Raw genomic sequence first — 15,291 nt, 5'->3', positions numbered from 1 at the left:
GAGAGATGTGGGAGTTCTTAGGAAGTGCCTGGGGTGTGTGATGTTCCACATAAAAGTATCTAGTGGCTACAAGTTAACATGTGAATATATATGTTGGCATTTGACAGATCAAATTGCTAACATCATGAGGGTTGAACTAGGGCTTGAAGTAAAGCCTGCTTGGCTCTAAACCCACTTTTGCTCTCAGGTTCTGTCTATACTCATATATACATATATGTATGTATATATGTATGTGTGTATGTATATGTATACATATATATGTGTGTGTATATATATTATATGGTATATACAGACACACATATATAATATATGTGTATTATATATGTATATAATATATATTATATATATGTATATATACCTGAGAGGTACACACCTCACTTGTTCAAATCTCTCTTGAACATAAAGACTTCTTCTGGAATGTTCTAGAATATTCTACATTCCTCCCCTTTTCTAATTTCTGCAGTCTCTCTTCTTGAAAGACTGCCATTACTTTTCACATGACATTTTTCATGCCATTTTAAAGAAATATTTCTGGTACAGGGAAGGACTTTATGACAACAACGATATTAATTAAACTAAACAATCATTTTCTATTACACCCCTCTTACTTACTCTGGTCCAAAATTTTACCCTAGAAAAGAGAAAAGGCATTTAGTCACTTGTATGGTAAAGAGAAAGAACACAGACATGGTACAAAATTATCATGGTACAAAGTATATACTAATATTGAACTTGTAACACCATGGTTAGAGTAATAGATAAAACACCTGCCAAGGAAGATCAGAGATGTAACCCCAGAACACCCCAAAAGCCATGTTAGAGCACATCTTTACTTATAGTGTTCCTGGCTATGATAAGATAGGAGTTATAGAGAGGAAATATTTCTTGATGCTTATGGGCTTGCTAGCTTGGTATAGGAATCTGCAAATAACATAAAAATTGCCCTGTATCAAACAAAGTAGAATACCAGGACTGACAGTTGAGATGGTTCTCTAACATCTAACACTGCCTTGGTACACATGCATCATCACTGACACACAGCAAAGTACATGGACATACACACACACACACACACACACACAACACACACACACACACACACACACACAACACACACACACACACACACACGAGGGGAAAGAGTCACTGAACTCCTTATTTTGTATATATTTTCCCCAATGTGATAGCCACTGTTCTGACACTAGAAGGTAGCTACCTCTGCCAAGCAGAAAAGTGAAACATAGATAACATAGTTGTGGTCCCATCTGCCTCTCCCTTCTCTCAGCTCCATTCTTTCACCATGATGCTGGGCAACCTTCCCTCATACTGAACTATGAGCCTTTCCTCTGCCAACGGACCTATAAGGTGTCTTCAGAGACAGTGACTAACTTGAGTTATTTTCTGGTACTCGCGCACAGATTTCCTTTGCTCCAATAACTTTAGAAATGCTAACTCCTTAAATCCTCACTCTAATACTTTGAAGCATGGCTGTTTTCCACAGCAGAGAGTCCCAGGGTCAGAGGGTCTTAACTCCTGGGGGAGAACTCCCTAGTGGTTGGATTGTGAAGTCATGGATTGATATATAATTAATGTAGCCAGAACACACCAAAAAAACCATGTTAATAAAATACCATGCTAAATTGTTATAATACACACACATACACACACATACATGTGTGCACGCGCACACACACACACACACACACACACACATTTCCACTCACATTTTGTGTCTCAGATAAAGAGAAATCGAAGAAAATGAAAGAAAAATTAAACTGTTTAGACTTTAAAAAATAGAATAAAAATTAAAACAAGCCCATTATATTAGCTGATTTTTTAAAGAAATGACAGAAATACATTTTTTACAAGATCCCATCCCTTTCTTTCAAATTATTACATTGATTAACATCCCAAACCATTAATTCCACCTGTGTTTTGCTTCTTTCTTTTCTTGCTACTGTCACAGAGCACTCTGGGACTATGACATCATTCATTTTGAAAATCACTGGTTTCTCAGAAAAGATCTGGAAATTACAGGAGGAAAAATATTAACTTCTGGAATTGTGTTCCACTTAAGACAAAGGGATGTGTATGGGAAACTGTTGCAAACTTTCAAATGATGCTAATTACTTATGATTTTTTTCCTTTTTTTCTCTTTTTTTATTGGATTTTTTTTATTCACATTTCAAATGTTATCCCCATTCCTGGTTTCTTGTCCATAAACCCCCTATCCCATCCCCCTACTTCTATGAGGGTGTTCCCCCATCCATCCATCCTTTCCCGCCTCCCCACCCTATTTATGATTTAATAGAATCATAGGTGTAATATATTAGAAACTAGCAACCAAAAGCATTTTAAATTTTTAAATGTAAGTAATTGACTCTATCTTGAAAGGGGAGAATTATGTCATTGTCATTATTTCCCATATCCTGTGCAAATATTTAGTAGTAAGATAGCATACTTGACTCTTTCAAAAGGTTACAGTTATAAAACAGTGATGCTGCACATTGTCCCCGTAGCTGGCAGTTCCATCCTGAGAATGATCTGAACCTAGAGAAAAAAATGGAATTAGCTGTTCCAATTAGCCCCGGGGAAAGATTGATGCCTCAGGGTCACCCATGGTGTGCGACTGATGAACCTCATGGGCTGCACTCTTTGGCAATGGGAAATGGCCCGTGAATGGACCTTGGGATTTTGAATGCTTTTTTCATGGGTGTAAGCCAAGAGTTAAAAACCAATGTCGTATGGGCCACAGGAAGACAGCAAACATGGCATTTGACTTCATCATTTTGTGGTCTATTCATAAACAGCTCTGCATGCTTGATCCTATTTAACCTACGTAACAATTCTGCTGTATCCTTTCCACTCATTTATACATAAAGTCTGAGACAGGGCAACGTCTTTGACAACACAGTACACATGGAAACCAAAGAAGGAGAATCTGAAGTTTGAGTTTGTAATTATAAATGTAGGCTGCTTTCTTTGTCTCTTGGAGGATGGTCTCTTGTAGTTCAGGCTGATCTCACACTTGCCATGCAGCCACAGATGACTTTAATGCTTGATCACCTCTCGTCTACATCTGCAACACTGGGTGTACTTGCGCTTGCTACCCCGTGTGATCCATGTAGTTCTGGGTATCTAGATCCCAATGCGTGTGAGGCAAGCCCTTTACAAACTGTACTATAAATTCCTTATTTTTCTTGCTCTGTATTTTCTGAGCGATTGTTCTATTCAACTTTAATACAGAATTTAAGTATATTTTTTCTTGAAAATAGAATACATGCATAAGCAAATTAAAAACGTATAGTTATCACCAATAAAAATACTGTCTATCTGAATTATTTTACCTAGAAACTTCATTGTGGCTTCTTTAATGTTAAAAGGGAACTTTGCGAATCTGGCCCACGCCATGTTCACTCCAAAAATTGTTAAGTTTGCATTGGGTGTTCACAAACCATAGGCATGTCTGGGAGAGAAGAATCCAAGAACAAAAGGGAAAATTCAATTTTAGTAGGAGAAGGAGATAGAGAGCATTTTCACATTCAAGGTTCTTCTCTGCTCCCTGGGACCCCTCCACGAAGCCTTTTCTCAGCGGCCTGTTTCCACACCCTTTGACGGGAATGTGAATAAGGACACATTTTATACAGCGGCTGTTATCAAAAAATATCAGTCTGAGATATTTTCTGGTCTCATGCCCGAGTTCTTTGATGTGAGTTATTTAAATTTAAGAACAATGACAGAAGATGAAAGAATAAAATAGCCTTCCTCTACCGTGTCTCTGTTTGTAAAAATAATAACTTAATACCATGTATGATGCTGTAGTGAGTCAGGAAGCACAAATATCTCCAGGGAAACCTTTGTTCTGATATTTCCCACCTAGTGAAATTGTCTGGTAGGGAGAGAATATTAACCAGAATCCTGACTCTAAGCAAGTCACATTTGTTTATATTGGTGTTCCTACTTGTTTTTTGCAGACCAATAAGAGATAAAGTTAGCTGTATTTTTAAATAAACAGTTTATAGGATGCAAACATTATCAGGAATTGAAGAACTACCCTAGGTGCCCATGAATAGAGACACAGATCAAAGAAACAAGACATGTATTATTTCCTTTATAGATGGATAGATGATTGATAGATAGATAGATGATAGATAGATAGGTAGGTAGATAGATAGATATATAGGTAGGTAGGTAGATAGATAGATAGATAGATGATTGATAGATAGATGATAGATAGATGATAGATAGATAGATAGATAGGTAGATGATAGATAGGTAGATAGATAGATAGATAGATAGATAGATAGATAGATAGATAGATAGATAGATAGATAGATAGACAGACAGGCAGGTAGGTAGACAGGTGTTTTTACTTATCATAAAATTATTTCATTTGTAAGAAAATGGATAGAAACAAAGGTGATCATATTGTGTGTAAGAAGTCAGACCTGTAAAGAGAAATATCATACTTGTTCTCATGTATGCAAACATGCAAGAGAAGGCTATGTGCGGTGTGAAAAAGGAAAGGAAGTTGTAGACTAAAAAAGGAAAGTAATAAAGGAGGTTTTGTGATCACAGTACACACACACACACACACACACACACACACACTCGGTAATGTCCTTTTCATTGTTAAATTCATACGTGCTAATGTAAATCCACTAATAAATGGATCAAAGACTTTATAAGTTTATATTAACCATTAAGAATAAGCGTGTGTGGTTGTATACTAATACAGGAGACCAAAGGAAAACCCTTCATGACCAGATTAGGAAGACTTGAATTTGTTCTCGAACACATCATCTGTGCAGCTGTGCCTCATGGTGCATGTTCCTTGATTCTCTTACTCGAAGAAATAGGAGCCAGTCTCAGTCCACTGCCCGTCAGGAGTCATCACGATGTCTCATATGCTAATTACATGTTTTCCCCACAGAACAGAGAACTAGCAAAGGGTCTTCCAAAGAGGAAACAGGCTACGTCCGCACAGCTCAACGTGCACCTATATACTGAAGAGCAAGATGAGCAGAAAGGATTGCGCTGCCTCAGTGGTTTCCCCAGTTTCTATCATTTCCAAGTAGCACCAGTTGTGAGACTATAGGATTCTGACATGTGTTCCTTTCGGATAATATTGAAAAAGTCTACGCAAGCCTTGATAATATCACCGTCTTTGGTGGTCCTTCTTCACACTGTACTTTGATTCTAAGAAAAGATAGGGGATAGCTGGATGGACCAGCATAATAAGCATAAGTCAGGACCTTTCTGTTGCTGCTTTCCTAATAATTAGAGCCACAGTCAATACGAAGAGACATCTACAAAACCGGCCTTGTTTCAGCTCCGCACTGCAATATGTTTTGCTCGAAGTTCAGGGAGCTTCACAGTAATATTTAAACTTTAGCTGTTCTTTGAAAATTATTATTCGTTCCACACACACAAAAAAGTTATCATCTCTGGGCTCAGGGTTTTGCAGTGGTGAGCTGGGGACAGGATGTCAGCTCTTATTACAGAAATAAGCACCCTCATCTTCTTACAGTGCTTGTAAGAGGCATTCGAGAACCATGGGATGTTACACATGACTGACACTGGGGAGAGAGACACTTGGGTGTGAGCACAAACAATAAAGGGAGCGTGGTCCACACACCTCTGTGCTCACCTAGCTGTACAGTTTACCGGCACATGCCAAACTGTGGAGCTCTAGTTGGCTTTTTGGACCAGCCTGCTTCTTCTCTGGAAGCCCCTTTGCTAGTTCTCTGTTCCATGGGAAGGATAGCAACTGGATATAATTAGCACAAGCTCCATCAGTGATGGCTCCTGATGGGCAATGGATTGAGACTGGCTCCTGATCCCGATGCCTCTTCCAGCTGCTCTTCGTCTTCCCAGGCTGCCAAGTGATGCTCAAGTGATCCAGGGAAAAGACAAAAAGCAAAAGGACTCATCAGAAGAGTGGCAGACTGTCAACACTGCTCACTTTAAGCCCTGCTGGCGATGACAAACGAAAGCATATTAGAGACCACGCTTGAGTGTAAATATTTGCCATCATAAACCACTTCTGCTTCTAGGATGGAGACACCCATTTTTTTTTATCCTGACCTCACTAGAGGTCTAAGGATAGCATCTGTGATGCATCGTCACACACAAAATACAGAAAACAGCCATATTTCTGTTCGGGATTATTACATGCATCAGGAACAAAATAAACAAACTGAGAAACTTCAAGAAAGATAAAGATTTTCCAAGATTTGCCATAACTGATGTTTAAGTCAGATGTGAATTCTTAACTGTTTGCATTTAGGTTTTAGTCTCGCAATTCTGTATCACCAAAACTGTATATTGTTTTCAAGATTCTCTTCTATGCCTCTCTTACTCACTGTCCTAGTGAATTAAGACTCAGTATGTGTGAGTCTCAGAGGTAGCATGATGGTATGGCTATGAGCCTATGAGAGGGTCCTTATAAATTCCTATAGTCAAGTGTTGATGGGATGTCTGTGAGTGGCTTTCACTGAAAGCCCTTCCATTGGTGGCTCCACTTGGTGACAGATTTTCTGCAGGCACTTAAGTAGGGAGACCTTGGATTAGGTCTCTCAGCTGAGGTTCTGCAGCTGTACGTCTGACTACAGACGAAACACTCAACTCTTTGCAAGCTGGGGGGGCCATAGCACTGCTCCTGACTTCTGTCCTCAGACCCAGGTGACATGAATGGGCCTAGGAAGAATTTTCTACAACTGAGGTCAACTTGGACCCTCTGAGTTACACGCCATGATTTTCACCTTGGGAATCAATTATGGAAACCTAGTATATCCCTGAAAATAGAATTGTTTAACATCATTTCAATTCGCAGGCTACTTCTTCCCCAATGTTACATTCTTTACGTAAATGTAAAAAATGCCATGGGAAATCGTTCTCCCTCCCTCCCTCTCTCCTCCCTCTCCCTCCTTCCCTCCCTCCCCTCCCTTCCCCGCTCCCCTCTCCCTGGTCTCTCCTGTGATTGTTCTTCCTTCAGTGAATGAAACAGCATGAGGATCCCCTCTCTATAAGATTCAGCTGGAACCCTAACAGGCGTTTTGATGCGTGTTCCTTTTCAAGAGGAATAGCCTTGGGATATGAAAGGGAAGTGGAGTGGGAACTCAGCAGAACAAACATGCAAACAGACAGAAACAAGGACTCCGAGTAAACAATCCTTAAAGAACTCCTCTCTTTGGCTCTTAGAAATCTCAGATTATTTCTGAGGTGAAATCCTGAACAGGGAGAGATCCTTCCCTCTCCACACAACGAGCATCTTAGTAAGTTAACTAGTTAAAAACTACTAGGTTTGAGTGATCGATTCCTGTGTGGTTTGAGCATATGAAGTGGTTGCAGCAAGAAGCCTTGACATCCCAAGTAGTCACCCTCCTGTAAACTGCACCGCCCGCCGGACTTCACCCAGTAAAACCAGTTTCATGTGGTTGTGGCTTCCTCTGGAACCTCTCTCTCTCTCCTGGGCGGCTCCATCTATCCAAATGGGAGCTGAGTTTGCAAGCTACCAGAGGCGGTGGAGCTGGTGCTGCTGATGTCAGAGCCAGAAGACAGTTGTGATTGGATCTAATTAGACTTTGCGGCAGCAAATAGACGAGCTCCCTGCGTGATTGGCTTTAAAGTGGATGGTGCCAAACAACTCGCAGAGGCGCAAAAGTAGCAGCCCTGCTTCTGGAGCCCAGAGGAAGAGGAGAGAGCTCCAGGGTGCTCAGGACGACACGCGGGAATATCTTTCCCAGAGCTTTCTGCCTAAAGAAGGGTTCAGCTTTCCGGCGTGCATCCGAGGCTTTCAGCTCAACTGGAACCAAGCGACGGGACGATTATAGAGAAGGTGCTTGCTGGCGTGCTCAGTCCTAAAAAGTGAGACTGCTACTTGATTTGCAAAACCAGAAATACTCCCGGCTGCGGCCGCAGCAGCAAGACTAAGAAAGGTGAAACTGCTTAAGGACCGGCTCCTCTCTGGGTCTCCCGACTGGCATGGCATCTGTCCTGGGGAGTGGCAGAGGGTCTGGAGGGCTAAGCAGTCAGCTCAAATGCAAGTCCAAGAGGAGAAGGAGGAGAAGGTCCAAGAGGAAAGGTAAGAAGCTCGCTCTGCGAGCGCTCCGGTGCTGGTGCCCGCTGCAACTCTCCCCTGTCTCTTCCCCTCGTCCTTCCTCAGATCTCGGTGGCCTCTTGTCGGTTTTCTCTTGTCTTCACTTTAGGATGCTTCTGGGGATGTCCACACTGAGTAGGGCACTTGTGAGTTCAAACCTCTTTGTAAATAGCCTGGGGGCTTTCCTCAAACCAGATTACAGCCAGCCAGCCAGACGCTCCGTGGAAAATATTTGGCAGGAGACACTGAGAAGAGAGCTGAGAGGGCTGAGCTGTGGAGCATCCTTTCTCTGATGCTTGTATCCTGGGTACCACCGTTCCTACAAGAGACCCAAGGCTGGCACTTAGACACACTTGGAGCCAACAATATCACAGGGAGCCAAAAGAAACACTCACATAAGCCAATGCACATAAAAAAGGGAAAGAGCTCTCGTTCCAGCTCCTCCCATCCAAATTGTCTCAGAGGAAAAAAAGAGGGCAAAACCCTGGCAATTGCCTTCCCAAATTGCCTTTTTTTTTCCTTAGTGAGATACCGGGTGGTCATGTAAACACTGGCAGAGACAAAGAGGACAAGGCACGTCCTTGCAGAAATCGTGCCTATAAAGAAACAAACGCTGTGTCTTATTGGTAGCAAAAAAAGAAAGAAAATTAAATCTTGCAAACCAGAAAAGGAGAGGCAATCGGATGGCAGGTTGTAGCTGACAAACTCAGGCTGTGCCTTGTTACTGATTTTGCTGAAAAAATGAGCTTCCCAGAACTTAGTCAATGTCACCACAAGTGCAGGGCTTCCACACAAGCATTTTTGTCAAATTAGCAATTCCTCCAGTGTGATAAGCAGTGCCACAGAATGCATCTTTAGCCTGTATGCACCAAAAGATTAAAAGATGGTTCCAATGCTACCCCTTCTTTCTCAGAGAGGAACTCGCACTGATGCTAGTTCCTTGTGAGTTTGTGGAAGTTCTGTGTTCTTACCAGGATCTGAAAGGTGTTTTGGTTTTCTTTAGTTTTTAAGATGTTTGTAGTGTTATGCAGAGCAGACACAACTTAGTGAGTAGGATTTTTTTTAAAATCTTGCTCATGCAGGATACCCTGTGAAACAGCGTAGTTGTACTAACCCTCCTAGAATCTCTGTCTATAGATTGGATATGTTAGAGAGCCTAGGTAAGTTTCTTCTAGATTGTTTCCTAAGTGCTTGCTAACTGTTTCTGAGTCCCATATGATTCCTAATAGCACAAATTAATCGAACATAAAACTCTGAAGCACACAGTCCTTGATAATAATCGCACATCGGGATCCCTGAGAGCAAAGGAGACCTAATGATGTCTTTGAATGTTTCAGGACCTCTGATTGCAAAAGGGGCTGACTTTATAATTGTACTTCAATTCTTAAACAGCTCAAATATTAGCTTGACATTCTCTTTGTTACCTGAAAATATTTTGAAACGGCCTTACTGATTTCTTCTATGGCTCTGTGCTACTGACTGAAAATGGCATGGATATTAAGAAAGCCACGCTTTGAACAGTTCAACAATGAATAACACTTTTAAAGAAGTAAGAAAAAAATTGTCTTTATACTTCAAATGTTGGTTAGTGCCTCCTAATTTTTTTTATTAGTCTGCTTAGCTATTTGGAGCCAAGAAAATGGAGCAATATTTATAATAACACAATTTGTAGAAATGTAAGCTAAAGGGAATTCTCGTCTTCCTTCATTTTTTCTTTACCACGAAGTGTCAGGCATTTATTTTGGAAGGGAATAAAAAGAAACCCAAGAAAGTCTTTATTTACTATAAACTGAACCATGACAGCCCAAAGCAAAATTTTTACAGCGAGTATTTGTATCCTTAGAAATTTTGACTGTAGAAAGGCTCCAAATTTTCATAACAAAGGCAATAGGTAAGCATATACCGGTCTCTATTGTGTGTGGACCTGTGTTTAAGTGGCCTTTCCTGTGGTACCTTCTAACAGCTATTGTGGTCGGACAGTAACATGAAACCATTAAATATTCCCCTTTACTGGCAAAGTTAACAATGTAGCTTACCCAGCTATAGGAGAGAGTAATTTTTTTTTCACATCTCCCAGGGAAATATAAGCTCGTATGTAATAACTTGTATGACAAATGCAATGATGTCTTTCAATTTCATCGTAATGATCACATATCTTTACCGAGATGGAATGGCATCGCCAAGTTCTGAGCCTAGCCAACATGAAAGACAGCACATGCATGGGAGGTAATTGAGGAATTTTAGGGAGGTCATTAAGTAGCAAGGGAAGATGCTGGCTATAAACCTATTCTCACAAGTTGATAAATATGTTATTAATTTATCAAATAAGTTAATAAATATAATTGTAAGTGCGTATGTGCATCTATGTTTCCTGCTCAGTGAAGCCTCATTTTAAAAGTGAACCACAGCATCAGTTGGTCAGTGTGACTAAAGATCTTTTATTTTCTCTGTGTAGGCTTGAAAGGTGTCTCGGGTCCCGTATGCTTTTTGTGATCCAACAGTCTATGCTCTAAGCTATAACACTCTAGCTACAGGCTAACTGCGGTAATCATAGGATGTGATTATTGGTAAACGCAATCCATCATCTTGAAAATGGGGTGGTTTCTTTCACAGGGTAGGTGTCTGTCACTGTACCACACAGGAAGTAATGTGGACCTCCAAAGACCTAAAAACAGAAAAACTTAGTCACAGAGCACGCCTCCTGGGGTCACCTAGCAGAAGCCCACGTTCCTCTGCAAGATAAACTTTAAGGACGATCCTCGTCTTCTTTTGTTGAGACCTCAAACCATTCACCTTTGTATGGTCTCCGTAGGTGGTGCTTTCTGTTAGGATTTTCTTTAGAAATCATGTCTGAGTGTTTTACACTGTCTAGACAAACAGGAAGTGTGAGGGTGTGAGTATCTTCCTCTTATGGGAGGTACGCACACATCAGCAAAATGAAAGTATACTGAGGAGGACAGGCAAAAGCATCTGGTGTTTATACATGTGTCAAAGTAGGGACTGGACCCATTCGATGTGTGGAATATGGCTGTTTCTCCTCCTCCAATGTCAGTTACAGACTTTAGGAAAGCAATAGTTAATGAAGACCATCACTTGACATCACTGGGGTATTGCCCTCAGCAGGACATGGAGATTCAAAGACTGCCCTTATTTCTTAATTCTTGGAAGAATGATTATAAATAATTTCATCTCTTCGGTGCTTTATAGAGAATAATGCTGCTGGCATTAGAAAATAACAATGTATAAATACTATAAATGTATAAAGCATTCATTTAAACCTCAAAAGAAAAAAAAAGGTTAACATTCAAGGCTTTTTCTTAATTGTTATTAGCAGCAGACCATTCCAGGTAGTCTAAGAGGGAGACCTCCTAAAAACAGTCTAGTCCATAAAAATAAATCAGTTAAAATTTAACCCCTAGCCATAGACTGTCAGGATAATAATTTTTTTAACAATCTTATAAATACACCTTGGTATTCTCCTGTATTGAAATGGCACACATTGTGTGTGTGTGTGTGTGTGTGTGTGTGTGTGTGTGTTGTGTATCTGCTTTTCCTTTTTTTTTTGTTGTTGTTGTTAGTATATGTCCCCCCAAAGAAGCTATTCACTGGCCCGAAAGTAATTTTTTAAATAGAATACTTAAGGATATACCCATTATTATATACAAATATGTATAGTGGCTGGTTTCTGAGAATTCAACCCAAAACTCTCCCTATTAACACAGCTTATTGATACCCATTCAAGGTAAACGGAAGGACACCATTTATAGTGAGAAGTATCCTTCGCCCATCAACTAGGGAAGGACTTTAGGGAAGTATCTAAATGGTAATGCAAACAGTAATTTGACTGAGTTGAGCATCGGCAGACAATGTCCCATACTCTGGAGTACCTAACAGCAACTAAAAAGTTATCCTGAAATCAAACTCTTGTTCCAGGGTGCTTGGGTGTACAGATCTTTCGGGGGACTGGAAGCGATTTTTAGAAGCAACCCCACAAGGCAGATCCACCAAAGTAAATTGGGGATCTCAGCAGAGCAGCCCGAGAACGCTGTGAGATGCGAATAAAAAGTTGGCAAAGGGGACACAGTAAGTGTAGCAGATGGATGGCAGACGCCAGCTTGTTGTGAAATGAAATTCCATGAAAAATTAATGAAATAGAAAGATTGCGCCCTGGATGAGGGTGCAGAGGCCGTTGCTCTCCATTGCCGGCGATGCTTTAGTAATCCATGTGGCTGTCATCTCCACGGAGAGAAGACAGCCCGTCTACACCACTGGCTCTTATCTCGCTCGCTGACAGCTTAAGAGGAAGGACTGTATTCCGGGATAAAAATCAAATTGATTAAACCAACCGTTAGGCAGGATCTAATTGCATGAGGGGGTTTTCTCCTTTTTTTTTTCCCTCTCTCTCTCTTTTTAAAATTTATATCGGTGCTTCTGGTTTCTAGTGACCCATGTAATAACAGTAATTTGAAATTGCTTCAAGGGCGTTAGATATGATGAGTGAACTCGAATTTAGAATAAAAGTATAAGATTCACGCATTCTTTTTTTTTTTTTTTCCGGAGCTGGGGACCGAACCCAGGGCCTTGCGCTTCCTAGGTAAGCGCTCTACCACTGAGCTAAATCCCCAGCCCCAGATTCACGCATTCTTATCGAAATAACAGCGATAGGGTTATTGACAAAAAGCTATGTCGGAGGAGTATTATATAGGGAAATTCAGAGTGAGACACTGTAGTTCTTGAGACATAGGAAGGTAACTTAATTTATGAAAGCATTGTGTTTAATTGAGAACCTATATATGCATATGTGTATGTTTGTGTGTGTGTGTGTGTGTGTGTGTGTGTGTGTGTTGCTATGTGTATGTGTGCATCTAAGCAGGAATGACTAGAAACACTGGAACCATTTTATATCCTTCTGTATCTTTCCCTAATAATCCTAGAAAGTGTAAGTCAGAATTTTTATAACAAAACCTGTTTAGAAAGATCCTAAGAACGAAAAAAGAAATTACTCGACCCTCTGTAATTTATAAATTTTATTTCTAAACAGATGTTCCTGTGACCAGTCTAGGTGCTAATGACTTGCAAACAAGATTTGTAAAAAGGGCAGATCTTCTTATCATGGAAAAAAATTAAATCACATTCCAAGTGAGCCATGGAAATCATGAATGTCCTCTACAAAACAGTTCAACTGTTGGATATTAACACTCTCCATGGGGTTTTCTGTGAGCACAAAATATTTGGGAGAAAAAAAAAGGCCTGAGAAAATAAAGGAGAGAGAGCAGTGCAAGCTGAGGCTGAGGATTCTGATTCTTGCTGCTCCGGGTTTGTAGATAACGTGAATCTAAATTAACCCCTGATTTTCAATTAAATGTTTTCCTTTGCTCAGAGGAAGATATGCCATAAATTCTTGATTGTTTAAATGTAATCATTTATTTATAGCTGTTCACATATTACAGCTCACTTAATGCGCCAATGTCAAATAAAGCAACGTGGCTTTCGAAATGCAAAGAAATCGGGGGCAGGGGGGAGTTCCCTTTAAATTTTGGGTGCACATCCCTGAAGGGGCTCTTGGGAGACCTTAGAAAGTGGTGATGGAAAAGTGCCTTTAGAGGAGTTTGCAAACTCACAGACAGACCTCTGTTTCTACTTACCTCCCTTGCTAGCCTGGGGCCAAGGCATCCTTGTTTACTGATTAAGGTTCAGGTTCTCCTGCTTTTATTTTAGTTAGAAGGAAGGAAGGTTGGGGCCTGTTGTGTCTGGCTGCTAGGATGGCTTTAAGTAAAGTGAGAAGTAAAGCTCTAAGCTCTAAATCTGCAGCTGAAAATGTGTGCGTGAATCCAGCTTCTCTAGAACCACATCCAAGAACCAGCTCCCCATGAGCTGATTTGTTTGCCTTTTTAAGGGACTTTTTAGAATCTCAGAAATGAATGTGGCCACGTGCAGGACAGTAGACTTTCTGTTCTGGAGAACTATGTCTCCTGTAATAAAGAGTTAATGGAATCACCTGGGTCCTCTCTCTACACGTGCAGGGTATTTGATTACCTTTTACTTTAGATATTGGTGTTGATCATGAAAGGCAGAAGCATAATTCAACTTCACTCTTTTACTGACTTTGAATAAATTCCATTCCTATCTGGTTTTGTGATAGGAAGTAGCTAGTAATTGCCCCCTCTGTGTTATGAAATGCAAATATATTAGAATTTATTATCATCTGTGTTAAATAATAAAAAATGTCAAATAGTTAATGTTGCTTTTAATTTTCCAAAATAACAAACAGGATATATATATATATATATATATATATATATATATATATATATATATATATATATATAGTATTATACCTCAGTAAGGAATCATGTGTGATATAGGAAGCCTTCCTATAAACAAAGAAAAGTAGTATTTGTCTTTAAAATAGAAAGGAAATACAACATAAGCCCAGGCAACGTTACGCTTAAATGTCTTAAAGCTGAGAACCGAAAGCTTTTCGTACCCTCTGTATCTGACTTCCCCATCCTGAGACTGAGGGTGGGTTTGCCAATCTGCTCGCAGTGTAGAGGACAATTAGAACAGTCACGTTTGCGTAACTGCTAACCTTCCCAATGCGAGCACCCTGCCTAAAACCTCCCCCACACCTTGTAAAAGCAAATGTTCCTGCATCGAGGCCGGAAGGTCCATATCGTGGATACCAGGAAGCAGTGGTGCAGGAGTGGAGATTTTCAGTGTTAAGCTCCTTTTCTTACACTGAAACTCCAACTGCAATGTGGTGACAGTCACTGGACATCCCACATCAGTTCAACAGAAAAGTCACGTCACAGACCCAGCGTTTCTTCCTGTGGCTGTTGTATCGCCTTCCAAAGGGCAGTACATAAAACAAAACTATTCAGAATATATCCCCAAACTCTCTTTTCTGAGGTCTTGAGTGGGTGGAGTGAATATTTAATGTTGAAATGGTAATCGCAACACTTTGAGATGAATGCGTGTGCTGCAGTCCTTTTAAACACCTTGCCCAGGATGTGCTTTGGATAATTTTATACATTTAATTAATCTTGGCTGCTCCGTTTATTGGATACGAGAGCTCTGGTTCCTGTTTCCCACTGCCTCATCATTTCGTAATGTGTCTTACATGATTTCTCAAATATGTCTTCACAAATGAGATATTAAAATAAGATGGCAGCCTGTGGACACATCCCTTT

At 40.4% G+C, this 15,291-nt stretch overlaps 1 protein-coding gene across 1 annotated transcript in view; it reads left to right on the top strand.

Annotated features, from left to right (window-relative positions):
• Positions 1-7,662: 7,662 nt before the first annotated feature.
• Adarb2 (adenosine deaminase RNA specific B2) overlaps positions 7,663-15,291 on the top strand; it is a 538,180-nt gene continuing 530,551 nt past the window's right edge. The window contains 1 exon segment of the mRNA NM_133302.2: positions 7,663-8,086. Coding sequence (NP_579836.1) covers positions 7,987-8,086 — 100 coding nt within the window. The 5' untranslated portion in view covers positions 7,663-7,986.

This window comes from Rattus norvegicus, chromosome 17 (assembly GCF_021556685.1).
Source record: "Rattus norvegicus strain SHRSP/BbbUtx chromosome 17, alternate assembly SHRSP_T2T, whole genome shotgun sequence".
NCBI lineage: Eukaryota > Metazoa > Chordata > Mammalia > Rodentia > Muridae > Rattus > Rattus norvegicus.
Note: the sequence above shows the minus strand (reverse complement) of the source record. Positions and strands in the feature narration are given on the sequence as shown.